The 27,547-nt window shown below is 48.3% G+C and overlaps 1 protein-coding gene across 1 annotated transcript; it reads left to right on the plus strand.

Annotated features, from left to right (window-relative positions):
* LOC126541639 (membrane metallo-endopeptidase-like 1) lies at window positions 1-27,547 on the plus strand. The gene is made up of 8 exons (XM_050188493.2): window positions 1-81; window positions 1,499-1,711; window positions 4,597-4,904; window positions 9,385-9,789; window positions 12,670-13,078; window positions 15,162-15,478; window positions 22,637-23,116; window positions 27,328-27,547. Exons 1-8 carry the CDS (start codon window positions 1-3, stop codon window positions 27,545-27,547), a joined length of 2,433 nt encoding a protein of 810 aa, XP_050044450.2.

Here is a 27,547-nt window from a genome sequence, read left to right on the forward strand (position 1 = left end):
ATGTTGCCGACACCGGTGTCGCTGCCCACACCAATCGCCGTGCAGGCGCCGGGCCTCACCAGTCCGACTACAGAGAAAAGCGTACGTGCTCCGCCTGAACTTTCTAATACGGTTGCTACCTCTGCCAAGAAGAAAGAAAGAAGCAGGAAAGAAAGAGCCGGCATCTAGGGAGCAAGTGGAGAAGGCGCGCGCTTTCTGCGACCAGAACTGCGTTTAAAAGCTCAAATTGGATTGTAAAACTTTATTTGTCCAACAGATGTAGGGAAGGCTTTAAGCCTTCCCACCTAGACGACGGCCAGGAGTCCTTGGACCCTAGCGGCGGTTTCGGCCAGTTGGACAGAAAATAACAAAATGAAGTAGCAATACGCTGAGTGAAAATCGCGCCCGATTGAAGTTTATTGATAGGATTTATATATAGAATCTGGTACATAGTTACAAATATTAAACGAGACCAGCGGGTCAATAGCCCGCTGAGCGGCCCGAAGAATGATCAATGTGCCTCCATTTAGCTCACGTGGCCCAAACTGGTTGGTTCAGCTGACGCGATAAGCGTCGACGGAGGGCGTCGGAGAGAAGCAGAAGTAGCGTGCGGACTCGTAGGAGAAAGCTCAGAAAGAAAAAAAAAAGTAAAGGATGGACCGCTCAGTCTGGCAACTTGGAATAACACATATTACGGACTGCTTTCAGTTGAAAAAATTAGGAATGAATATGCTTGTTACAATTCAATTGTTTGCTATATGTATGAACGCCCGACAGAGCGCTTGCGATGCAAGTCATGTGCCGATTTAGAGAGAACTGAAAAAAAAAAAAAAACGGTAATTGGCGTGACAATGGAAAATGGCGTGTTGGAGTCGAACCGGCAGCCAGTACAGTGAAGGAAAAACCGGCCAGGCCCATACTTTCTGAGTTCCAATATAAGACCAAGCTCAGTGAGGACCAATTCCGCCGGTGTGGCAGTGGCACAAGGCAGCGCGGCCGAGGCCCGTCTCACGCTCTCGCAGGTGGTGTCGCCGGCTGCACCCCTGTCGGAAGGCGGTGCGCTTGGCGGACCGGACAAGGCCTTTTCACTCCGATCCATGACGTCATGTTACCTAGCCCGGCTGCCATAGAATACAATGGGGATGATCCCGAGTAGGCAACAGTGATTTTAACGTCACCGCTTTCGTCACCCCAGCCTTGTCAATGGGAATTTAGGGCCATGTTTGTGACGTCATGGATCGGAGTAAACAGGCCTTGCGCTATCTAGGTGGCATTGGCCGGACCCCGTGGACACCTGGCGCCGCTCGCCGAAGTCACCGACAGCGCAGACGCCGCCGTCGCTGAACACGCCGGCCGGCGTGCAGGCTCCGGTCGACACCAGTCCCGTAGGAGAGAAAACCGTACGGGGTTTGATCGCGTCTCGTGAAGTTCCAACGAAAAGCTAATTTCAATGAGGACTGACAGTGCCAGCGTGGCAGTGGTACATCAAGGCAGCGCAGTTTTGCTGGCGCTCTCGCAGGTGGCGTTGCCGACCTTTTCCCTGTCGGTAGGCGCCCCGCCTTCGGGCGAAGCTGGCTCCAGGGGCACTTGGTGCGGCGTGCCGAGGTCGGCGTCTTCGACCACTCCGCTCTCGCAGCACACGCCGAGCGCCGCGCAGTCTCCGGTCATCACCAGTACGAGCAGGCAATGGCAGGCGCGCCAGCACAAGGTGCTCCACGGTCTCCGAGAAATGGTATGCATCGCGGGCATTCCCAGATGGTGAACGTCGCCTGATGCCGTGCTTAGGGCCAGATGTGTATTTTTTTTTTCCAGCGTTCGCTGTGCATGTGCAACGTGTTTGTGAACCTGTGTCCTTAAAGCGAAGCTCTCTTTACCTCCTTCCCCTGGCTTGGCGTCCGTTATTTTCTTGTCGAGTAGACTGGGCCGATCCCGCAGACGGCGTCATGGTAAGCTGGGCCGTTCCTGGAAACGATATCTACCAAAACTCGGCTGATCTCGGAAGTACTGCAATGGGGGGCCCCATTCTGATACCAGTGCACAAAGTGCCTTTCTACTTGTTTTGATGTGGTTTGTTACGCGAGCCGATTCTGAAGGCAGTGCAACGAAAAGCCGTGGGTGAGCCGATCCTGACAACGCTATCCCATTGCAGTCACTCAGCTGCAGCATGTGACATAGGCTGTGGAATTCTTCGCCTCTTGCTCCCGAGTTCGGCGTCGCGTGCCCCACCGAAGAAGCGCAGCAGTGTGTCTCGCACAGCTGTCACGCTCGCGTTGGAGTGGCGAGGAGCAAACGTCTCGTGGTGCGGGGGCTTCGTGGAAGGTTGGGGGACGGGGACGGGGAGTAAAGAAAGAAGAAAAACCAGCGTCGTAGCGCCTTTGCAAGAATAGCTCTGAAGGTGGCCTGAGTGAGCGTGGCATAAAAGCACCTGTGTAGTGGCTTATTCTTGTGCAGCGCTCTCAATTATACGAAGGACGAAGAAGGTACACACAGGACAGGTGCTGACTGTCAACTAACATTTATTTCGGAAAGCGTGAAGAAGGGAAGCAACCCGTATGTCTTGAAACAAACAATATGCAGATAGCTTACGCTGCCGCACGGATATACGGAAATATCCGTGCGGTAAAGATAAGAGCCACTGATGCGCTTCAAAATTGAGAATGTGCCCAGAAGACAGCAACGTTCCGGGTGGCTTCGTCACGTGTTTCAGTATACGCATTGCTTTCTTTCTTCATGTTTTCCAAAATAAATGTTGAGAGTCGGTGCCTGTTCTGTGTGTATCGTCTTCGTCCTTTGTCTAATTGCGAGCGCTGCGCTTTTTGAAAATACACCATGAGCGCTTGCCACCTCGCCCAGTTTTCTATCCTAATCTCGTAGTGGCGCTGATTTATACGTAGCATATCATGTTCGAATATTTATTTATTTATATATATTTATCGATTTATTAATTATTTTATCTTATTTATTTATTTATTTATTTATTTATTGTATCCTCAGGGCATACAATGTATGCCCTGAGCGTACAATATGTATGCATTGTGTACACTGAACTATGCATACATTGTATATTTCAGTGCAATCCTAAAGGAGGCTTACCAACGTCTCTGTAGGCAGGTGCAATAGGTCATGCCTCTGCAAGAGGATTTGTTGATTGAAAGCATATTTTATTGTCACTTTTGGGCTGTTGGCTGCGGTGACCTCAAAATTCTGAGAGGAAAGGAGAGGTGGAGAAACGTTAAACGTCAAGCGTTGCGTTTCGTGCTTCTCAGTACCCATACTTGATATTATGTCTTCACCGCGAGACCGACACGTCTCGGTATTGAGAGAGCGATGGAAGCCATCGCGCGAATAGATATGCTCGAAAGTGAAGCAGGGACCCTCATCCACTTCGTTAAAGAATGGAAAAAAAAATTCACTCTCGCGTATTGCTTCAACATAAGCAACATCATCACATGCAGGACATCAGTATAGCATTTACATAACGTAAACATGACACATACATAACATAGTACGCCCCACTGATGTAACATCAAACAACGTCAACACATTTAGCACTATTACAAGTATCTGCATATAGGAGCTTCTGCATAGTCTGCGTTAGAACCGAACACGCGCCGTTGCAAAGGGGCTCTCGAGTCCCAAGGAGTAGCGTACGGGAGAGAGCCCAGGCAGAGAACGACATGTAACGAACAACAAAAGTTTAATTAAGTCGATACCTAAAGAGCGGTCAGCTCGACTACATGGCTGCTTGTAATCAAGAGCGAAGGCGAAGGCTCATGCTGTTGCTTGTCATGGGCGCTTTTTATTAAAACGCGTTGAATAAGAGGGCTTTACTCTTTATTAGCCCCGAGCACTACCTTCAGGGGCGCTGTGAACATCGTGCAACTATTATATGGTGCTCTTTGTTAGCTCTAGTTAACTGTACTGGTCGTTTCAAATAGCTTTTTAGCTTGTTTTCGTTCGTAAAAATTATAAGACGGGCTCTATCCTAGACAACATTCTATTTCTCAAAAGTGTCCAGTGACATGCATTACCTCTTCAGACGAATGCAGGAAGCGATAACTTTGCTATTGGCTTGAAATCGCCAAGCAAAAATTTCCGCCATTACTGTGTGCGCTCATGCGTCAGCGCACACACGGTCAGTGTGGGCTAACTGTCAGTGTTGAGTGGCCAGTGTCGACCGAACCTGTCGGGAGCGGCGCTGATTGTCGTTGCTTCGACGCGGCGCCTGGGCACTGTTCGAAGCCTTGTCTTCCGACTGACGTCGACCGCCACGCTGGACCAGGCGGATGCTGCAAGAAAGCACGTTGCTGCACTTAACTCGTCTAAATGCAGCCTCTCACATCGTATAGAGATGGTGCCATTACTTGGCCGTCGCCAGCCTATTCGTGCCGGTGGCGGCACACGTGCATGGAAGTTTTCCTCCGTGGTAGATCTCAGCCCACTACGGTGGTGCGGTGTCGTGGCAGACGCTGAAGGAGTGATCGAACCATCCAACAACCCGTTAGCGGTTGCCGCCGCAAAATGAACTTTGCGAATGAAATTTTTTCAGTGCATTTGTAGCGACAACTGTACACTTTTTGCACAACCTGACTGCACAAAACGTGCTTTTCCGCGCAGGCTCAAAGCGCACTTCAGCTGCCCGGCGCCCTGTCACAGCGCTCTGGCGATCAGCTTGACAAGGTTGCGAAGCAGTCGCCGGGCGTAACTGTCCCGCTTTGCTTGATGCTCATTATGGTGCTGGTAGCGGCGCTGGTCGTATTGCGGCTTCTGTGGTCCTCGGCTGGGCTAGTGCGTCGCGGCCAACGCTGCGAGACTTACGCGTGCCGCGAACACGCGTCCCAACTGGGCGCCCACCGTGAACGCGAGCCCACGGCTGAACCCTGTGAGGACTTCGGACGCTTCGTGTGTTCTGGCTGGCCCCGCAAGTAAGATACCGGCCTTAAACGTGTTCTCAGTCTTGCGCAACAGGAACCGTTGGCAATTGCGCACCCATGCCCCAAAGCAAAACCTGCTGAAGGGGTCGCATATTTGCATAATAGCGTTTGGTCTTAAAGGGAAGCTGAAACACTTTTCGAGAAAAAATGAGTTCCCTGCGGCATTCTACAGTTTTGAGTCCACCGAACACGAATATCTCGTTTAAAAAGGGCGGAAACAAACGCAAGCGGCTGTTTTTTGCAAGAAAACGCGCACCAGCGCCTCAGGGCATCGCGCGAACGCCGCTGCTGCCCGTTATTGGTCGGGACCGCTTTGACGTCATTCACGGGGATCGCCGGCCGGCGCCGCCGTTTCAGAGCGTAGCACGCTGTTCTGTTCTGGCTTCATAGCTGAGTTGTAAGCATTATGGAACGTTCTCGCTGTCTCGGAGAGCTTGTATTTTCGCCGTACATGTTCGAACCGACAGCCGATACAGAAAACGATGGCGGCAACGGGGGCAACGACGATGTTGAGTGTGCCAACAGCGAGAGCGATGTGTGCACCTTCTCGCGCGTTGGAAATCTTAGCTGGTACATATGTCTTTTCATGAAGCTGCACGTTCCAATGACGGGAGAAAAAACGCGCTAAAGTGTCACTGGGAACTTGCTGCTGGAAGAATGCCGAAGCACTAACATCTCATTAGATTGTAAACACGGGTGCAATTCCGCGATGTCATGCAGCTTGCCGCTGCTTGTCTAAAGTTCCGTGGTTTTTTGCCTGTTGATACACGATCGCGAACATAAGTGCCGCGTTTGGCTACTTCAAACTCTTCAACATTATTTGCCTGTGTCACACTGGCTGCTTCAACCTCTTCGATTGGTGATGGTAGTGGAACAGGTTCATCAGGGGCTCGGTTCTCAAGGTGCTTTGCTAGAACCTGAAAGAGTGCAAGGCATGGATGTCATGAATTTCAGCATATCATGCATATCAACAAACATGACAACAGTTGGATTACTTACAGTAATTGAAATACTTTTTCAGTAATTTATGTGATGGATTAGTTGTCTAGTGATATAGTAATGTGAATTATTTGATGTCTGTAATTTTATGGCTAAAGTAATTTATTAATTGCGTTAAATATGCACCAGTAAACTGTGTACGGCGCCAGAACTTTGGTAGTGTCGTGAGGTGGTCGTGGAGGCACATGGGGGGGGGGGGGGGGAGGGCATGAAATGTTGGCAAGTGTATGTTACCTTGAAGAAAGGTTGGCATCCCTTTATACTTTGCTTTTTGTCTCTTGTATGCATGAAAACTTTTTGGAAGCAATCGTAAAGTAATACCATTACTTTTTTGAAAGCGGTAATTGGTAATGTAATTCAAATCAATGAGCGTAATAAGAAAGTAATGAGTAATGTATTATATTTACTTTCAAATAATAATTTTACCATGCGTGATGCATAGCTAGTTAAAGACGAGAAAATATTTTTTGTCCAGCAGCGTTGCCTGTATTGGGCTAGACCACGTAGAACGCTGACAAGTTCAATACCTCACAACGTTACTCCATTATTTGAGCCCGTTCACCATGCCACGGGCGCGGCTGAACCGACGCTCGTTTTTGCGGCATTTCGCTGCTGGTAGCAAGCTATGAGTGCGAAATCTACGGAACGAAGTTTTCACACGACGAGTTCAACTACTCTAACGCGAGCACAAAAATATTACCGTAACGCCTTATGTCGTGCGATTTGAACACGAATGCTGAACAGCTAAACCTGCGGGACGTGGGAGGACGAATAGCAAATATCACTGAATGCGCAGGCGTACCCCTGGCCAGTTATTTCACCGTACCAAAACAGCGCCGAACAAACAGCCGTAGTACAGTGTTCCGTGACAAAGCGGACTGGAAACACAGGATGAAAACGGCAAGCACTTTGCCCGCATGTGCATATTCCCGGCTGTGCATCCACCTCGCTTCGTCATAGGCCGCTGTAAGGCTGTTTGTTCGACACTCAGGTGATCACCCGTTTAAAAAATTGCCCGTGTGCACATTAAAACCCTTACCTCGCCCTTTCTCCCCTTGGCGAAGGCCGCTCTTGGAAGTGGCGAAGTTTTTCTCTTGCGGGAGAATATAGACGGAACAACGCCGGCCTTCAGTCGCGTCGATTTAGTTGGAATACCGATTGCCCGCATCGTTGTCAAGCTCCGATGATAATCACTGTCGCGGAAATGGTCCGAACACAGCACAGTTGATTTCGTCGGCAAGAAATTATCTCTCCACACCGCACGGACCCACTGCGATGCAAGTTTCTTGACCTTCGGGAACATGTGAAACACCACATCGTCACGCCCGCCTGTGCTCGCACAGCCGAATGCTGCACAGAACGAGGGCATGTTGGGCACCCTTGGCTGTAGGCACTCACGCAGCACAGAAAGGAAGCACAGTTCACGAAAATCGCAAAGGAAAACAAACGTGAGCGGCGGCAGATCTCTCGTAGCGTCGTTTAGTAAAGCGCAGGACGGAAAGAAACATGCCAGCACGCCGGTCCGGCAGTACGGTCCCCGGGAATGACGTTACCCTCGCTGGTTCTCTCCTCCGGCTGCCTCCTTACCCGGCGCTCCGGGAAGCGACGGGGGCGTGTCTGCGGGGGGGGGGGGGGATTTAGAACGCGATTTCTGCCCCTTATATTGACAATACAAAGAAAAAAACATTCAGAACCGTAAATTAATAGGTCTGTTCTTCCCAACCCTAGCAATTCATGGAAATTGAAAACCGTTTCAGCTTCCCTTTAAGAGGAAGCTTTAGCTCGGGCCCAACTCCGACGCGGCCTATTCAAATACATGCAAAACGCAAAAACGTTTTTCTGAGATGATCCCTAGACCGATCTTAATGAGAATTGTTGCATTTGAGAGAGAAAGCTAAATTCCAGTGACTGTTGGCAGCGTAATTTCGATTTAGGTCCTGAATTTTGTTAAAAAATGATTTACAAAAATTTGAAAGTTTGTAAAAAATAGAAGGACGAAGTTTACAGATTCATAGCTCTGCATAAAAAAACAGATATCGCGGTTCTGTGAACGGAATCCATTAGACCATCGAAAGCGGACAAATTTGATACGTCATTTTATATCTTACGTGAATTTGTTACGTTGTTTACAAGGGCTCTGCAAGAGCTGCATTTCCATATTATTAAATTTTTTGAGATTCATGTGTAACATATCAATTTTGTCCGCTTTAGATGTACTATTAAGTGCAATTCACGGGATTGTATTATCAATTTTCGTTGCTGAGTTACAGAGTTGTAAACTTGATAGTACCGTTTTTTTTGAGAATTTTCGATTTTTGCCAATTTTTATTAAAAAATTGACGACCTAAATCAAAAATTCGGAACCAACAGTCACTATACTTTAAGTTTTTCTTTTAAATGCAACAAGCCTTGTCAAATTTGGTGCAGTGGTTGCCGAGAAAAACGAATTCTCCTTTTACATGTATTCAGATGGGAGCACTCGAGCTAAAGCTTCCTCTTAAGTATATATTGAACTTGCATATCTCTACGATACAGGGACGATTATGAACAGCGCGGGCTGAAGCTGACGGCGTAGAATTATGTGCCAGGGTTTCCTATTCCTGTCCACACTGATGAAATATTCCCCAATCGCTCCAATTTGAGATAAATAAGAATTTTGCAGCTAACCAGCATATAGATAGCGTAAAGTGGCGCAAGCGCTTACACCGAAGGAAAACAGAAGCACGTCGTGATGTTTGCTGCGCTCTACTGTTACACAAAGAACAAATACAAGAAACTGACACACATGTGCGCACATGTATATCAGTTGCTTGTATTTTGTACTTTGTGTAACAGTACAGTAAAAAGAACGATGTTACAACAACTAGTCCCAGTCGCAACTTTATTGAAAGGGGCTACGGGAACTTTGTGGATGTTAGCTTAGGTTAGGCGCCGGTATAGGTTGGGTTAGGAGGTTAGAGTTATGCCAGTTGTCCAAGTGACTCACCGTGTATTGTCGTGCGCCAGTTCTTAGTACACTTGTCCCCTTTAACATGAACGACGTGTTCTCGAGTGAAGTTCATGAGTGGGGCGAATCCAATACCGCCAGGCCATCGTTGCGCTCGAAGACGGTGCTCTGGATAACACTTGCGCAGCTTGAACTCTCATCGTCGCTCTGCGGAGACCTGCAGCGCCGTAGAGTTAGAGCATGCGATCGCCAGACGGTACAGTACAGGTGACATCTGCAAGTGACAGTACCTTGTCCTATGACAAAACGTTTGTTCACAGCTCACTGCGAAGTGAGTTGCTGTCAAGAGCGCGAATCACGTAACGTGGGTGAATTTATACAGGGGCAAAATGCTTCGTGTAAGCAGCCCTATCGTCACTCGCTAAATAGCTTGCCTTTAAACTTTCGACTAAGAGCAGGGTTCGTTTTAATTTGTTGTTGGCTTCTAATCTTCGTAGTCGCACTCACGCGCTGCCTGCGATGCAGATACGAGATTGCGCAGTCTGTGCGTGAGCAGGCGATAATTGAGTGGATGAACCGAGTCGGCGATCCAGCACGCTCGTATCCGTCGGACGTCAACAAGACGCGGTCCGTTACCTACCGGGCCCTGGCCATGGTTTCCGCGTGCATGAAGCCCGACAAGCTCGAGGACACAGACATTATGGTGAATTTCATGCGGACCCAGGGCTTCGCGTTTCCCGACGAACAATGGCAGCTGAAGCGAGCCAGCTACCGCGAGCAGCTGCGCACGCTTGCTGTGCTGGCCGTCCACTGGAGGTTGCCACTCTGGTTCGACCTGAAGCTCGTGACGTCATCCCGAGGACCAGGCGAAACCAAGGGAACGCGAATCATCTATGTGACGCCGTCGAGCCTGGCCTACATATTCAACCGGTGCGTACTAACTAAGCCGAGGGGAGAAGGGCTGTTTTGGTCTAGTTTGCAGCTTATGGTAACAGATTAACAGCGCGAGTCAAAGGTAAGGACAAAGAAAATGACAGGTCGAGCGCTGACATCCAACTGTATTCTTTAGGACTACGTCGCCGTCGCCGCCGCCGCCGCCGCCGCCGTCGTCGTCGTCGTTGTCATCATCATCATATTTTATGTCCACTGCATGACGAAGGCTTCTCCCTGCGATGTCCATTTACCTCTGTCCTCTGCCAATCGATTCCAATTTGCATCTGCGAATTTCCTAATTTCATCGCACCACCTAGTCTTCTGTCGTCCTCGACTGCGCCTGCCTTCTCTTGGCACACATTCTGTAACCCTAATCATCCACCGGTTATCTAAGCCACACATTACATGGCCTGCCCAGCTCCATTTTTTCTCTTTATGTCAATTAGAATATCGGCTTTCCGCGTTTGCTCTCTGATCCACACCGCTCTCTTCCTGTCTCTTAATGTTACGCCTGTCATTCTTCGTTTCATCACTCTTTGCGCGACCCTTAACTTGTTCTCTAGCTTCTTTGTCAGTTACGAAGGAAGCATCAAAAACTATATACAAGATTAACATGTAAACACGCAAGTAGAACCAGCAACCGAACATACAAAATGACATTTTGTTACAAGGTATCCACGTGTGACATTGAAAACATTCCGGCAGAAACCGTCTCAGGATGATGGTTAACGTTAATGTGATTAGCATTTAAGCAATGTAGCGATAGACAATATTGCCGCCTTCAATATGCATCATGTATCCAAACTGCAACCGGACTCCTCTATCGCGATTCTCTCTGGACACGCTGCGCCATCCAGTGATACCGCGGCAAAGTACACGCATGACTGAATGTATATATAACGTGGGTTCGATTCCTACCAGCACTGGATAAATTTTAAAGGATTTTTTTTGTCGAGCTGCACATAGCTGTTGTCATATATCCAGTGATCCATGTAACTCTCAGCACAGCAGCCCGGTGCTCTGCCCATTTACAACCGTGGATTACCGAGTTACCCAAGTTCGAGTGAAAGTGGTTAGATAGGGACAAACAAACAGACAGATAGACATACGGCAAACTGGTTTAAGTTACCGAAGAATGCTAATCACATTAAAAGTTGTAAGTCAGCTCTTGTCCTATCGTTTTCTCTGTCCTTGTCTCATGCTCACGCTGTTAATCTGTTACTCAGAACGTGTGTTGAGGCACGATATTAATACAGAAACAAGGAAGTATGGGGAATAGATGACGAGCTAGTGATTGGTGTTTAATGGAGAATTCATAGGAAAAAGCTGACATGGCAAGACAAGCGATGTCTGTGGATGGATGTTAAAGTCAATGGACTCCAGGGTAGGGAAACGTTGTCGCGGGTCCTCGCATGTATATAGTGCCGTCTTCCGTCGCGCGCAAGGCGCCGGGGGGAGGGGAGGCAGGGGGGGGGGTGTCGTTCGTTCTACTGCAGCGGCTGCTACTGACCCTATCTTAAAAGCGATCTGCGATAGCGACAGAGTTTGGGCGTCTGGGCGCACCGAGGCCCGATAGCTTCGTGTGCACTGTGTTCTCGCCGCTTAGAGTTCGCGTTGAAGCGAGAGGCAGCACGAAGGTCAATTCGCTCGCTGCTGCTGCCGCACTTCCTCACTTCAGCGTCTTGACAGCGAGTTTCCGCGGTCATCGAATGAGATGTGTTCATGTTTTCTTGTGCACGCGTGACACCATGCTTCTTAATTTAACTGGTAAGTGAATGTTTACAAGTTTATATTGCCGATAAACCTGCTATCCTTACTTCGTATACCTGTCTATTAATTTGCTATCGCAATCGATGCTATGCCTTTTGGGCGAAACTGCGACTTCTTTTTTGGGTTCTACAAGTTTTCAGTAAAATCCCCGTAAACGGACGACTTTCTCAAAACAAGTGCTACTGCTATCATTCTAATAATCATTCGGTGATCAATGAGTACAACAGAACGCACACGATCGTTGTTTTTATTTTCGCACGAGCGGGAAGGGGCGTCCTCATTTTGCATCGTCCTTGGGGTCTTCACGACTTTCCCGAAAATACTGGACCCACTTGAACACAGTTCTTCTCTTAAGGGCATCCTTTCCGTAGACATCTTGTAACATTTGATAAAGTTCTGTACCATTCTTGCCCAATTTTGCAATAAATTCGATATTGACTACTTCCTACATCTGTTCATCGACCTGCATTTGAACAGACGAAAGTTAGGCTCCTCAAAAAGTGCAGGCATAATTTCTGCCTTGTCATACAGCAGTCTGACTCTTACTATAGAGGTCAAACAGGTCCTTTCGAGTGAAGAGAGAGAGAGCGGCAACACTACACGCTCTCCCACATTTTTGCTGACTCACTAGAGAGACTAGTTAGTGCTTCTTCGTAGCTTTCGCAGCAATGCCAGGAACATTTCTTGCCTAGTATAGTGAAGTAATTGAAGACAAAAAAAAAAATGGACAGCAAAGCGTGTACATAAACGAGGCGCCGTTTCCTTCTGTCTGTGCCGCGAAAGAAAGATAAGCTTGTGGTATAGGTACGGGGAAAACAAGCTAGATGGGGGGGGGGGGGGGCGAGTAGTCGGGTCGCAGTACGTTGTACTTTCGGCAGGTTGCGAATGTATATCCGAAATTGCCATGCACTGGACAGTTGGCGTTGGTACTGACTCTAACAACACCTTCACCTGCGGTTTTCTGCCACAACAGTATTGAACTGCGTATTCTAAGACGTGTGTCTCGCCAACGATTTCGCAACGTTGTCGCCTGCTTGCTGCTTGACACCTGCGCGCTAGCGTACATGCCCACATTCTACATCGTGCGCGTGGTGCGGGCTCACGCAGGATGCATGTTCGTTTGATAAAAGAGGCCGTGCACGGCAGGTACGCCCGGATAGTGTCCTCGGCGGTGTTCAACAACGAGACTTGGCAAGGCGGTCTCTTGGAGCGAAGCATGTACGTCCAGTCGAGCATTCTGGGCAACCTGAGCAACGCGGCCGTAGAAACGACGCACTCTACGGCGGAGCCGTGGTTGGGTGACGTGAAGCACCTGGCCAGATTTGTGACTCAGCTGGACCCGGACGACTGGCGGTACGCTTTCCAGTCCGCCTTTGGCGCCGCTGGCTCACCGCCCATTAGTTTGGACGACCCGGTCTTCGTCAGCGACGTCAGGCTCCTCGACACCATCGAATCGCTCTTGGCGGCGCACTCGCCCTCAGACATTGCTGCCCACACGAGCTGGTGGTTTGCCCAGGTAGGTTCATTGCAGTTGTAGAGAATTAAAGTGACTGAAATATGAATTAAGGTGACCTATGCGTGGCGATTTGAAGGGTATCTCATTTATTTGGGCTGCTTCGTGCCAACGTCATCGTTGTCGGCGCAGCGGCACGATCGAATCATTCAATGCTTGAACTCCGATGGATGCGGACTGGTAGTTTTGACAGAGAGAAATGGTACGAGAGAGTTCAGAAGTCGGGGAGGATGAATTCCAGAGGCTGAGATGTGCAGAAGATCGGACTGGACGCCAAGCGGCACACAAATTATAGGCGTAATGGTTATAAAATGCGAGAGGTGAGGGTGAGATAACAATAACTATAATAAAAAAGACAACACACTCCAGCGATTCCTTCGGCTTTCGACTCATTTACTGCAACAGCAGCCTTCTCCCACAGCAGTGAACAAGTGGCTAGAGGTTGTATAGGGCTGTTGGTTGGGGTCAGTGCGGTCGTAAAATATGTTAAAGTAAGGATTTGAAATAAAAATGACATATTTAGTATCTGAGCGACAATATATATATATATATATATATATATATATAATATAGTTATATTACAGAAAGAAGAGTGTTGTTTAAGTAAATATGCTGTGTCTTTGTCTTCTCTGTGGTGCACTAAACTTCCTTTCCATATTGCATAGCAATGCATTTTGTGGAATTCCAAGTGTGTACAACGGGATCCACTGTAAAAGGAAACAATCTAATGTACGCCTCTCAATCTGCGGGCGCTGAAGCTGCAAATGCCTGCTGAAACTACGCCAATGCACTGCGCAGGTGTGTACGGACAGATACCAGCGTCACCAGTCATAAGTGTACTGCTGCAAAGCTAGGGAACTGTGCACTTGCCGAAAGGAAAAATTCGCCCTTTCTCTACACTCATGTGTTCCTTTCAAGTTTTGAAGCTTTTCACGTTCAAATAAGGTATATTTATTTACTTGAAATGTACAGTTTTGTTGAACCTTCTGTTCGCAGCTGTTTGGCCAAAGGCTTGTGGTATTCTTTTTCGAGGCGTTTCAACATTTTACTATCTCAATATGCGTATAGGATTGCGTTGAACTAACCACCTGATTGTCAGAGTATTGTGGGTATGTGCTGTGTCCGGGGGGGGGGGGGGGGGGGAGGCTGATCCCCATCATTGTCAGGAAGACGCTTCCTTTGTGCCGCCGACGCTGTTTGCACGAGCATGACGACGGATAACTGCAGGCCAACGCAGCGCGATCCTTTCAAGGACAATTTTGATGTGATGCACATAGTGCCATCCTCTTCCGATGCAGTTAGGCTTGTTCCGGCCTCCGAAGTACACCCGTGAGCAAAGTATACGGACAAGGGATTGCGTGATAAAAATAATTATCTGAATGCAACTTGAAAGTAAAGATTGCAGTCCAAACTTGGCATTACGAATTTTCTAGTGCAGTCGTCAGTTTCCGTTTACGCGTGTTAATTACGAAGAAATTCTGTTTTCTTTTGGCGACCCTGTGGTCCGCACACTTTTGCTCATGGGTGTACATGCGTAGGAACCATCGCTCTCAGATTATGTGTGGGGGCGTAACACCTTGCCGTACTGGCGCTGCGCTCTGATTGCGCGATAGCGCAGTGGGCAGCGAGCCTGACAGTGGAATGCACATTACTGCAGTGACACGGGTTGGAATCCCAGTTATGGCCATCGGGGATAATGCTTTATTTTGATGCGCGCTGTGGCGATGGTGACGCTGGGGATGACGAGGCGGCCTGACGACGAAAAATTAACTTCGGTGACGACAACGGTCCTCGTCAGCCTAACAGAACAGACAAGGCAAATCTAGTTTCAGACATTCAACTGCTATCGTTGTTAAAAAAAAAGCGCGACCATTTGTTTGCAGTTGGTTTATGCATCTTGGTTTGTTTATTAATACTATTATTATTGGCTGAGTGCTTGAAGCCTGCTTTGCCTCCGCCGCGAGTCGGCTCCGGGATTGGCCCACGCTTATCTTTCTTTATTGACTCAAAATCACATGGAACCTTAGCTGTGTACAGATTCGCCGCAAAAAGGACGTTCGTTTCGTCCGCCCCAATATCCTTGCAGGTTCTGTCTCCCTTGGCGTACCAGGTTGTAATGGACTCCGTGCGCTCTACCGAGTTCCTCGGCGCCATGGTGCACGTGATTATGTGCGCCATGCAGGTCGAGTCCGTGTACAACGTGCTTCTCGCCGTGCTCGAGCGCAACCGCCTGACGACGGAGACGCGCACTTCGCTCGTGCTGCTCTTCGAGCGACTGCGCAGTGTGGCGATCACGAAGGTCGCCTCCTCGTGCAGGCTCGACGGCGATGCGCGAGCCGCATTTGCCGAAGTCGCTGAGGCAGCGCAAGCCGTCTTCTGGCCCGAAGAGAGCAGCGATGGCCGGTGAGTGAAGCGCTTGGGCGAAAAAAAAATTGTGGAACACCTACTCCGCAGTTGCTATCCAAGAACGTGTTAGCATGCTTTGGCGAGGGTTATTTGTGGCACTATGTTGCACTATGCATTATGGGTGGCGCTCCCTTTACCATTGTGCCTCGCTCGTATACGGAAACCAGCCGGTACATCGAGCGCCACTTCCTGAAGGACCTGTTAGCAACCTCGTGCAGCGTCTGCGACTACCTCTCGTCGCAGGCGCAACGTCTCTAACGACAGCGTCTGCGTTTGCGACAAGATGTGCAGCGTCTCAACGACAGCGTCTCAAAACGCTAGATTACACGAGGAAAGAATGCGACAACGCTCCCCCTACCATCGGTACCACCGCTAGGTGTCACGGTGTGTTCTTTCACTGCCGATACCTTAGCAGTGTATTGCACGGTCATGGATTTTATGGCAGCAACAAAGGTGCTTGCTCTAAACAATCTGTCACCTCAGTCATGCTGCTGACTCAGTAGCCACACTCCAGCTCTCCGAGATTGCCTACAACATATTTACAATATTCTGCGCTCCTCTGATCAAGTTCACTCTCGACAATGACCTAGCTGGAACTAGGCGATGACAAGAGTGTCCAGGTCAGGATTTCCTGCATTAGCAGAATCATTCGGTTTGTGGTACCGTACCTCCATACGGTGGTACCGGTGATAAGGGAAGCGTTCTTGCATTGTACCACCGTGCTGTTTTTACCGCTGTGTCAAAGTGCGCTGTCTTACGAATTGACCCACAATAACGGTTAGACAGTTACAAGGAAATCGCGGTTAGTTTCCTTAAGAAAGTTACACGTTTTGAAAACATATTTTATGCGAATATTTCTTTGCCTATTTCCCCGAAGCTTGGCGTGGCTAATCGGTGTTTGATTTCTCACAGATTAGCATGGGGTCCGATTCCGAAGACATTGTAGTAGTAAACAGGGTCGATCAAAGAGATGTAATCGGTGCTCGCCCGATCCAGACTCTCTGTAATCAAAGATGGTGACTTGGTCGTTCGATGTTGACATTTGGGTGCATGTGTCCTCTCTAGGGTTATAATGCGGTTTGTAAAGCGGATCGCAAGTGTGCGCCAGTTGGTATTCCATTACCTTTTGCTCACATCAAGAAAACTCGGAACCTCCTGTCTAATCTTGTTCTTACTATTTTTGCTTCACTCACTGTGAGTTGCTCTAACATTAAGAAAAAGTATTGTAAAGGAGGCAGCGTGGAAACTGCGCTCTAAAAGGTGTGGCTGGATGGATCCTGATAAGGCCATCGCATTACAGCTGCTTAGGCGCAGCATGTAGACTCAGCTTCCTTTTTTTCTCCAAGTTTGGCTTCGGTGTCCAGGCGACTACAGACGTTGTGCAGTGCCTCTCACACGTCCGTGGCGCCGGCAACCAATAACATCAGTTAGAAACAATACACAATTGCACGTATCATGTGCCTTTGGACTGCATTTAAGTGAAAAAGTTCGAGAAAGCTTCGCTTAATGGAGATTTCAACAAGTGCGTTGGATCTGCCGTAATTTTTTCTTTCCTGCATGGTGAAGACAAACGACGCATGCATTCTTGCTCTGCCAGTGCCAAGGCGCGTCACACGGCACGCCGCATCTGATACGTGCAGTTGCTCTGGCGCTTGTTTCGTGGATTTACAGTGTAGAAATTGCCTTCAAAATTTTTGAAACAAGTTTATGTTAAATGGCATTGTTTAGTGTTGGAAAGATAACCGACACAAGAGAGTGCCATAGCAATTTAAAAGAGTACAGGCTTCAAATGTTCGGCTTTAGCTTCTTGAGTTTAGACCACGGAGGAGGCTCATGCCCAAACATATAACTCTGTCGCATCGTACATTTTTATAAGGAACGTCCTATACTACTTGGTCTCGGATGCGATTTCTGGAGAGGAATTTTTCATAACATTAGGGGTGATTGAAAGTACCTCACGTTATTTCGTAGTTTCAGAAATTTGCGAAGACTGATCGCGTGTTGCCTCTGTGCGCAAAGCCAGCGCGCGAGCCCTTGTGAAGAGTTTTAACGCGTCACAGTTAGGAGCCAGCCAGTGAGACTCAGAAAACAATTATGGGGTTTTACGTGCCATAACCACGATCTGATTATGAGGCCTGCCGTAGTGAGGGACTCCGGATTAATTTTGACCACCTGGGGTTCTTTAACCTGCACCTAAATCTAAGTACGCGGGGGGGGGGGGGGGGGGGTTGCATTTCGCTCCCATTGAAATGCGGCCACTGTGGCAGGCATTTGATACCCCGACCTCGTGCTTAGCCGAGCAACACCAAAGCCACTAAGCAACCACGGCGGGATAGTGAGCCTCTATGTCACAACCGTTGGGCATTGGACGCCTTGCGCCGATCACATCTGGCTTAGATGATGGTTAAGGGAGAAGATGTCAGGAGAAAAGAACACTGTCATTATTTTTGGGCGCGTTAGCAAGTTTCGCGTCACGATTTATAATCACTACGTACTGAATATTATAAACAAAATAAACGCAGGCTCAATTAGCCGGCTACCCCTCCAAAACGTCGCTTCACGTGCTCCGCAGACGGCGTCCAAGTCAACATGACGAAGAGCGATAATATTGGAAAATGAAATGGATTGTTCGAAAACACGACCCTTTGAGAATCTTTGGCCTCGATAGGTACAGAGTACGCGCGGCATTTGCACCAAAGTAAGCTGAAATACGTCAGCATTGAGTATTTGTAAAGTGAACAGTGAACTCACGACAAAGGATTACATTGTTATATGATGGGAAGTCCTTACGCCCGTAAGGACTTCTTTATCTTCATTTCTCCCCGCAGGAGCGTCTGCGTCAGCAGGCGTTTGGTGTATTGCGACACCACGGACCTGAGCACAGTGGGGTCGGACTTTCCCACGTCTAGCCGAGCGAGGCTTTGCCGTGTCCGGGGAAAAGGGTGTCCTGGGGGTTGACCCGAAGCCGAGTGTTTGGACCTTTAGGGCCCCTCGGCGAAGGCAATACACCTCTTTGGCCTCAGCTTCACGTAGACGGTACCGTCGGGCTGACCCAATCGGGTCCAATCGGCCGGTCGCTTTTGCTTTACTATCCTATTTCTACAATCTAGCCTGTCATCTTCTCTTTTCCCCAATTTCTTGATTATTTTTCTGGGCGGCCTGGGTTAACCTGGTGTGATATAACCAACCTCGGTTGTAGCATATGTGGTTATAGCGACAATGTACAGTTGGAATGGCAGGGCTTGCTTCACCACAACCCCGGTCGTGACCCCTTGTTTGGCTCGGTGGTGGGTAACTGGCATCGTCGCCGAACAAAAATTCTTCAACTCATGCGAACCTCCAACCCTTTCTCTACTGATCGTCCTTCAAAAAAGGAGGCGCACTGATGCTACATATCAATTCTTTCTAAAGAGCAAAGAAACATTTCCAAAATTTCATGTAGTTCATGGCGAGGCAGCCGACAAGAAAGCCAGAATCCCTTCTCCAGTCCTTGTCTCTAACCGTCTCACGAATACCATTGGGAGAGGCTATAAAGCCATGAAGATGGCCAGTAGTGATCCACCAGTTGAAGTCAAAGAAAAAGCACAGTAAGCTAACTAACCAGCATTGTTGCATTCGGGAATATTCCTACAACCATAACAGCACACCAAACGATGAATACTGTCAAAGCTATAATCTCAGAGGACGACCTGATGGATTTGAGCGATGAGGAATTCCTGGAAGGATGTAAGGATGAAAACGTAATCAATTTTCAAAGAATGAAGATCAGACGCGACAACAAGGAGATACCACCTAAGCACCTAATAGTTACTTTTGGCTCTAGCACATCGCCGGAGACACCTGAAACAGGTTACATTAAAATCAGGGTACGACTGTACATTAGAAACCCGTGACGCAGTTTTAAGTGCCAAAGGTTTGGTCATGCTACTCAGAAGCTGCCGAGAGTGACTAACCTGTGCAAAATGGGGCAATAAAGAGCATTCTGCAGACAACTGTGATGCTGAGCCCCATTGCATCATTTGCGATGGTGATCACGCTGCATATTCCAGATCATGTGCATTATGGAGTGAGTGAAAACATTATTCGAAATGTCCGGCGATTTGGGCGGGTTGCGGCCATAAGCACCCCAGCCTACATGATGGCCTCGTGTCCTTGGACACGGGCGACGTCCTCGGCGTGCCAGAGGACTCACAGTTGATCGGCGAGGTCGTGGCAGAGCAGAGCCGCCTCCCAACGCGCCCCTCCGTTCGAAACTGCCATGTCTACCCCGTGCAGTATGGAAGAAGGAACAACAAGAAAAAAAGAAAGGAAGGAAACGGGTAAAAGAAAAAAAATTTGGTGCCTTTCCACTCTGTGCAGAAGGATGACCAGTGAAGCTGTGAATGTGGGAATTTTAACTGGCGAACTGCACCTCCACCGCGGGTCGGCCCGGCTTTGCACTACCTTCGGGATCGGGCCACGTATGGGGAATGCTTAACGCCTGCTTCACCTCCACTGCGAGTCGGCCCGGCATCGCACTATCTTCGGGATCGGCCCACGTATGGGGAGTGCTTAACGCCTGCTTCACGTCCACTGCGGGTCTGCCCGGCATAGCACTATCTTCGGGTCGGCCCACGTATGGGGACTGCTTAACGCCTGCTTCACGTCCGCTGCGGGTCTGCCCGGCATTGCACTGTCTTCGCGATCGGCCCACGTATAGGGAGTGTTTACGCCTGCTTCACGTCCGCTGCGGGTCTGCCCGGTGTTGCACTATCTTCGGGATCGGCCCACGTATGAAGAGTGCTTAACGCCTGCTTCACGTCCGCTGAGGGGTCTGCCCGGCATTGCACTACCTTCGGGATCGGTCCACGTATAGGGAGTGCTTAACGCCTGCTTCACGTCCGCCGCGGGTCGGTCCGCCATCGTACTATCTTCGGTATCACCCCATGTATGGGGAGTTTTTTGTCTACACACGGACACGTTCCCGGGGGAACTAGCCCTTAACAGCGCTGTAAAATTGGTTACGTCTTTGTGTTAATTAATGACGACGACGACGAACGCGGGAGCACTGGCACGAACGCGTTCGCGCGGTAGCGCCGAGGGGCGCCAACGAGCCAGCTGTGGAAGAAGACGACGACGCTGGAGCCAATGCTGATGATGATAGTTTTGTGTCTACACACGGACATGATCGTGGGGGACCTAGCCCTTAACAGTTTCGCTGTAGAAAGCACTCGTCTCTAGCCTACCGAGAGCAAATCCCATTACATCCGACAATGCTTCTTGGAAAAGCGCTGCTTTTTGACGGCAAAGCTGTTTTGAGCTTTTTTTACGCGATGCTAATAGACTGCGTCTAATAAAGCCAAGATATTCATAGCACATACTCTGACTGGAGGCTGCAGCTATGAAAATACGCGTCTGTAGAGCACGTGCTTCCAGGCCCTTGCGTGCAAGGGTACTGCTGCGGCATTTGTGCTATTGGCACCCGTATATTTTTTATATCATTCCATCGTTGTATATCTTTTACGACCATAGCACATCTCACGGCTCAAGTGCCATTATCATAATTTTAATGCTTAATATTTGATACACTTTCGATATTTTAGACCTCTATAGAACGGTGTTACGTCTAGCCTTCGAAATCCACAATTAATGCGCCTTTGACCTATGCCTTGACACTCTTTGGCCGCACCTGACCCTTGCGCCAGGTACATCCAATACTCATCATTTTCTTCATTTCATCAATATGCTGGAAAATGTGTCCTTTCTAGAAACAACCTGCGGCTTTTCACTGGTGATTGCTTCTCGCTTCAATATTTATGGCGGCGCTCGGACGTGCCATCGTATCTCTCGCGCACGCCTGAGGGACATGTCGACACGTGCTAATCAGTCTCGAGAATGAGCCTATGAAGCGTGAGATACAACAACGGTGACTGCAAGAAGAAACGTCTGGGATATTACTGCTATTATAATTCTTGGGCTAGTGCATGCAGTTCTTGCCCTGCGACCAACTAGGTATCTAACAGTTTTCGCCGACATCTTCCATAAAGAATGAAAACATTTAAAACGTGGGTTCGAATTCACGAAGAGGAATCAAAACCACGTCACGCTTGTTTGTCAAGAACAGCAGCTCGACGCTTTGCAAGCTGCGCCACAAATGCCTTTTATGCGCAAGTGTACATGCCCCGTCTGTGAAATCGGCGAGATTATGTGTGGTGGAAGGCGCCTGGAGGTGGAGAAGAGAATCGCGTGCCGGGGAAATTCTTGGAAAGTAAGGAGGAGTGCGCTGAGAGCACTGCAAAGCTACGCCAGCTAGATGAAAATCTAGGTGGCGTTGAGCGAAGCGGAGAAGGGGAAAGGGGTGACGCATAGCAGAGGAGGAGGGTAGGCGGAGGCGCGCTAGGTTTACCACCTCTGGCAGTTGCTACGGGTTCTGTGTGCGCCATGGACGTACCGGTTTCGTCTCATGATCCAGAGCCCGAGCGCGGATCGACAAGTAAGGAGCAGCGACGCAAGCGGCGACAGGTCGAGCGTGAGTCGACCGATCCCGAGGTCGTCGCCAAGCGCCGGGCTGAACAAGTCCGGCAGAAGGCGCGGGCTTGGCGTGCCCAGGAGACTCCAGAAGAGGAAGAAGGGGAAAATTAATAGTGCGAATAGCACATTACTAAATTGTTAGAAATAATAAAGGCTGTGCATTTCCTTACAGTGCATCACAATGTTTCCTAATGACACTTTACACTTTATAAATATCGAATAACGAACAGAAAACATGCAAAATAAAAAGTAAGCCTTGAAATAACCGCCACATGTACAATCAAAGCACCTGTAAAACATGCTGCGCCTAATGCACAAAAAATGAATAACACCCATACGCTTGAGCGTAAGCCACGTTCACGAAGTGAAACTTCATAATAATTTTTTAGTTTTTCGTTTAGATTGAAGAACTCTGGCGGTAGAACTTTTCTGGGCGATGTTCTACGGGATCACTCGCTCGCTTGTCATGCAGTGTGGCCTTCGGCAGGTAGTACCGAAGATAACGCTCGGAAGCCAACTATATCGCTGGCACTGCTCTGTAGTCTGGAAGCGCTGCTGACTTTTATCTTGTATCTTGCACCAGCGCTGCCATTGCGATCATGTGCTTCGTCCAGTAACGTGTCTGCTGCGCGCGTGTGGCCCCAGCAGCGAGGATGTGCTGTTGCGGGACCTGTACGGCGACGCCGAGCCCCGCTCTGACGACGACTTCGTGCAGCGTTGGCTGTCCAGTCGCCGCGCCCTGCGCCATTCTCTCGGCACGGCGGCCGGCGACATTGCGACGCGCGTCTTCAGCGCCGATTACGTCAGCATGGCGTCGCACGACCCCTTCAGGCGGCTGGTCTCGCTGTGGACGGCCGCGCTGGAGCCGCCCTACCACGCCGAGGGCGGCACCAGTGCCATGCGCTTCGGGGGCCTCGGATTCCTCCTCGCCAGGGAGCTGTTTCGGCTCGCCGACGTGGTAGCGGCAACCAGCGTCAACGACAGCAGCGTGACGAGACCTTGGAGTCTGTGGGAAAACGAAGGCGACAACTCGTCAGCGCCGGCTGCGGAGTGCCTCGAAGAAGGCGTCTTTCCGGACCTCCCTGCGCTGGAGACTGCCTACGAAGCATACCTCCAGAATCGCAGGTACACAGAGGGAGACGTGGAGACGAAGCCCCTCAGTTGAGGTGGTTTACGAAGAGATAGCTTTCGATGGTACCCGGTGCTTGAGCACAGAATGTAGTTCCCAAGGAAAAATGGCGATTAACAGGATACAGGCAGAAAAAAGAAAGCTTAGAAGCCTCAAGTGACGATATTGAAGCCTTTAGCGTTAAATAAATTGACCAATTGGAAGCATGAAGGAAAGGGGGAAGCAACTTAAAAGGGAGCATGGCGTCAGGCAGTCAGTTTCGCAAGCCAACCACCTCCGACACCTTTATCTCATTATTAAGCCGTACGTTGCTTGATTCGTGGTAATTTACAGCAACGCTGGTCACCTGAGTTTCCCAGTCCGAGCCTCTCTATCCTCTTCGCGCATATTTACTAATTTCAGGCCTCAATACCTAAAACCATTGTCACCGTTGGAACAGAATACTTACTCCGGAGCGTTCGCACGATCCGCCGCGTGCTACATCTTCGGAGCTGTGCAGCACACAAAGAGGCGACAAACCCAGTGCAGCCGCGTGGGAGGACTAGAAACGCCCGCTTGCCATCACATGCTTCGGTGCTTTTCCCACGATTCCTCCTTTTCTATGTTTTTTTATAACGGCTTGAACATTGCAATGCTATATGCTCCCTCTCGATTTTTTTCTTTTTCATCCATGCTGCAGAACGGCACAAATGCGTCCTAGCAAGTGACCAATTCACGCGAATGACAAGCGTTAATTTCTAGTCGTGCAGTTCTATCGGTTGCGTTGATGAGTTCCGTGGTTGATTCGTAATTCCTCGCTGCGAGGAAGCTATCCGACGGCCGGCACTCTTAAAAATTGCCACGAACACAGCACTATAAACGCCTGGACGTTTCTTCCCGGTCTGCTCTATCATTACTCAACTTATGCTGGTGCCAAAAAGGCGAGTGAACAAATGGACGCAACTGGCGTCGCAGGAGGCTGTCCCGTTGCTTTCTTACGCATGTTAGTTTTAAAGCGAAGCTGTTAAAGCGACTACAAGCACTTGAAATCTTCATATGCCAGTTTTCAATGTTCTGAGAAAAAAATCCATAACTCACTAAGTTTTTGTTTTGAGAAAATGGGGTGGACAGTAGGGTAAACATGCAGGCAGATTTTGAAGTTAGTGTGTCAATTGGACGTAAAATGAAAATTGCTTAAATTCGTTATATGAAACGCTTCAAACGTTTCTCTTCTTGCTTGAAAAGGGCAAAAATGACAGAGTCCATATTTTCAAAAAATTCGGGACCCAGCCTATATGGTTGACGTACACCGAAAGTTTGGAGTGTGTGGATTAATTATGTGCTTTGAAAATAATTACTGCATAATACCGTTAAACCAATTTTCATGCGTCACAAGGCAGGTAGTTGCATTTCCCCGGCCTTCTCGGCGAACTATGCGAGGTACGGTGTTTATCATTTCGTTGATGTATGAAGCATGCTGTGATCGACAAAGGATGAGTATTTAATCCGTATAGGTTATTTAGTCTTTGTAGAAAGTTACCTATTCAAGCATTTGAGTGTGTTTCCCAAAACCCTAAAACAACTGTACAAGACAAGTCTAAATTCTGTGAAAATGGGGGGAATGTAAAGTCTGATGTGGGGGTGAAAATTTCCTGTTTGTCTTGAAATGATGCCTTCTATATATTTACTGAACTTTCCTTTTTGGTATTTCCTAGCTTGGTTCGATGATCTTAGTTTCTCCGGTGTCCTCGGTGAACTACACATAAATTGTTAAGGACAAAAGGCAAGTTTCCGTGCCAAGGTTAACGTATGTGTATCAAATACAGGTTTTGTAAAAAAAAAGTTCTTTATCAAGTGCTTGAAAATATCACGTTGGCATTTACAGCTACGTTTCCCATTTTCCCCAGATAACTCTGCGTTACACAAACATTTCATTATGTAGATATGCGGGGCAAATTCAATGCAATATGTCCCGGAATTTCAAGTTCCTGGCTTAATTAGGAGCATTACAAATATTATTTAAACCTTCATTTTTTTTCGTTTTTTTTTCCATGCCTGATATGACGTTCACCTGGTGTCCTCGGTGAAATAGACGAGGCAGTTTCTCTGCTTAGTGACAGCAAGGGCCAGGTAAAGGGTGATGCGTAGGAAAAATTGAAAGTGGCACGGTTTAATTGGGTCCTTGGCAATAAATAACGCATACAAGCAATCAGGGGCTTTATAATTGTGTTTTACGAACAACACATAATTTATGCCGCTTTCCTGGTAGAACTCGGAATCCTACCGAGATAAATTTATTGAAAGTGGGGGACGAAAGAGGGGGTGGGGGAGGGACCCTACGGACAATTTCTTTAGCGAAGCAATTTGTGTGTAGATGAATTACTGCCTTTGTAAAAAAATTCTTAACAGGTGCTGGAAAGCGTTGTATGCCGGCAGGGTTTCAAAGGAACAGCCATATACGGGCAACGTTTTCAAGTATGTGATTTAATTACAGGCATCTGAAACTCGGCAACTGCTCGAAATAAACAGCTTCGCTGGAAATTGGGTGGTGATTCTTCAAGTCTCAGCAAGTCTCCTGTAAATTTTGCTTTTTTGTTTGTTTGACTGATCGATGAGGCTGCTTAATGTCCCAGAACACCACCTGGGCTATGATTAGTCTTGCTATTTAACAGATTGTCCCACTACGTCTGATTAATTTTAGGCATCCTTTAACTGCAAAATGACACCCTTAGCGGCTATAGTGGACTCTATAACCACTTTCTATGGTTTCACAAAATTTTAAAAATTATGGGGTTTCACGTGCCAAAACCACTTTCTGATTATGAGGCACGCCGTAGTGGAGGACTCCGACCACCTGGGGTTTTTTAACGTGCACCTAAATCTAAGTACACGGGTGTTTTCGCATTTCGCTCCCATCGAAATGCGGCCGCCGTGGCCGGGATTCGATCCCGCGACTCACAAAATTTTAAAGCGTGCTTTAATGGCACATTCGCAAAAAAAAAAGTTACAAAACTGGCTATTAGAGCCTGTCGATCAATGTTTCATTTGGAATGTCCGTCTGTTGCTCTCATTCGATCCCCGCATTGCATCTTGCCTTCGACGTAGACAAATGTGACATCACAAAAACGGGCATATGCCTGATTACTGTTGATAAGAAGTACAGTTTATACTTGCGCTATTTAAAATCGAATCTTGACTGTAGGTAATCGTTTTGTTGCTAGTGGAAATCTTCTATAGCAGCTTTTCTCGCGGAATTCAGAGAACTTCAGACGCCGTTTAAGTAAGATCTTTGCAAGAAAGAAATCAGTCGCAGCGCTCGGTTTGACATTGAACAGAGCGATGAATTGGGTTAGTATGTGTACGTTCATTCTTATTGCGCACACAATACAATGGGAACGAAGACGCAAGCTGACATGAAGAAGCGTTTCTTCGTGTCATTTTGCGTCTTCGTTCCCAGTCAGTGCGCGTCTTGTTCGTATCAGTGTGTGCAGTACATAGCGGAATGAACTTGTGACGAGCCACGCCTTACAGTGGATGAATGTTTACTATCTGGTGCTTTCTATAGGTTACCTAAGCACAGGAGCGTTTTTGCATTCCATTCCCGTACAAAGGCGGCCGGGAGTCGAACCAACAACTTCGTGTTCAGTAGCAGAGCATTGCTGAGCAAATTCAATTTGGGTTTTTTTTTTTTTGCCTTCGGCACTTTTTCTATATTTGTCTAAACGAGCAACACTGCCTTCGGTGAACATATCGTAATGGTATTTTGGGCTTTTCTCTTTAGTTACGAGGCGTTGTCAATCTCTCCAGGATATTTTGTGTAGTAAATATATATGTATTATGGGTACATTTGGTGTATAAAGCGCGTTTTCTTAGAACATGCAAGCATTTTAAAGAAAATATACGACAGTGAGCTTGTGGTTTGTGGAAGTTCTTTTATCTGTCAGGTTTGAGCGGTCGCCATTTGAGATCTTGCGAGCTTAGAAGGCACGCGCACTACGCAGTATACTTATCAGCCAAACTTTCGCAGTTCGCTTCATGCGATGTCGACTCTGACCGCTAGATGAACGCTCAAAAGGCAACGCATGTTCGTGTTGATAAGTGGCCTCAGGGGTTAGAAATTTCGTCATAACATCGTAATCAACTTAATATGTGCTGCTATAAAGGTAGCTTTCAAATAACCATTTTTCTTTCGCATAGCTGTTGTGCGTGAACACGACGCTTCTCGCAGGGATGAATACGACGCGCCGCTCTCTGACCTGGACATCTACACGCCAGAGCAAGTGTTCTTCATGACCGCCTGTCATACATTCTGTCGGGTCGACCGTGACGGCGCTTACGTGCCTGACCGTTGCACCGTAATCATGAAGAACTTCAGGCCTTTTGCGGCGGCTTTCAACTGCGTATACGGGTCTCCAATGTACCCCTCTAAGCGCTGCCAGTTCTTCTGA

Source organism: Dermacentor andersoni, chromosome 2 (genome assembly GCF_023375885.2).
Source record: "Dermacentor andersoni chromosome 2, qqDerAnde1_hic_scaffold, whole genome shotgun sequence".
NCBI lineage: Eukaryota > Metazoa > Arthropoda > Arachnida > Ixodida > Ixodidae > Dermacentor > Dermacentor andersoni.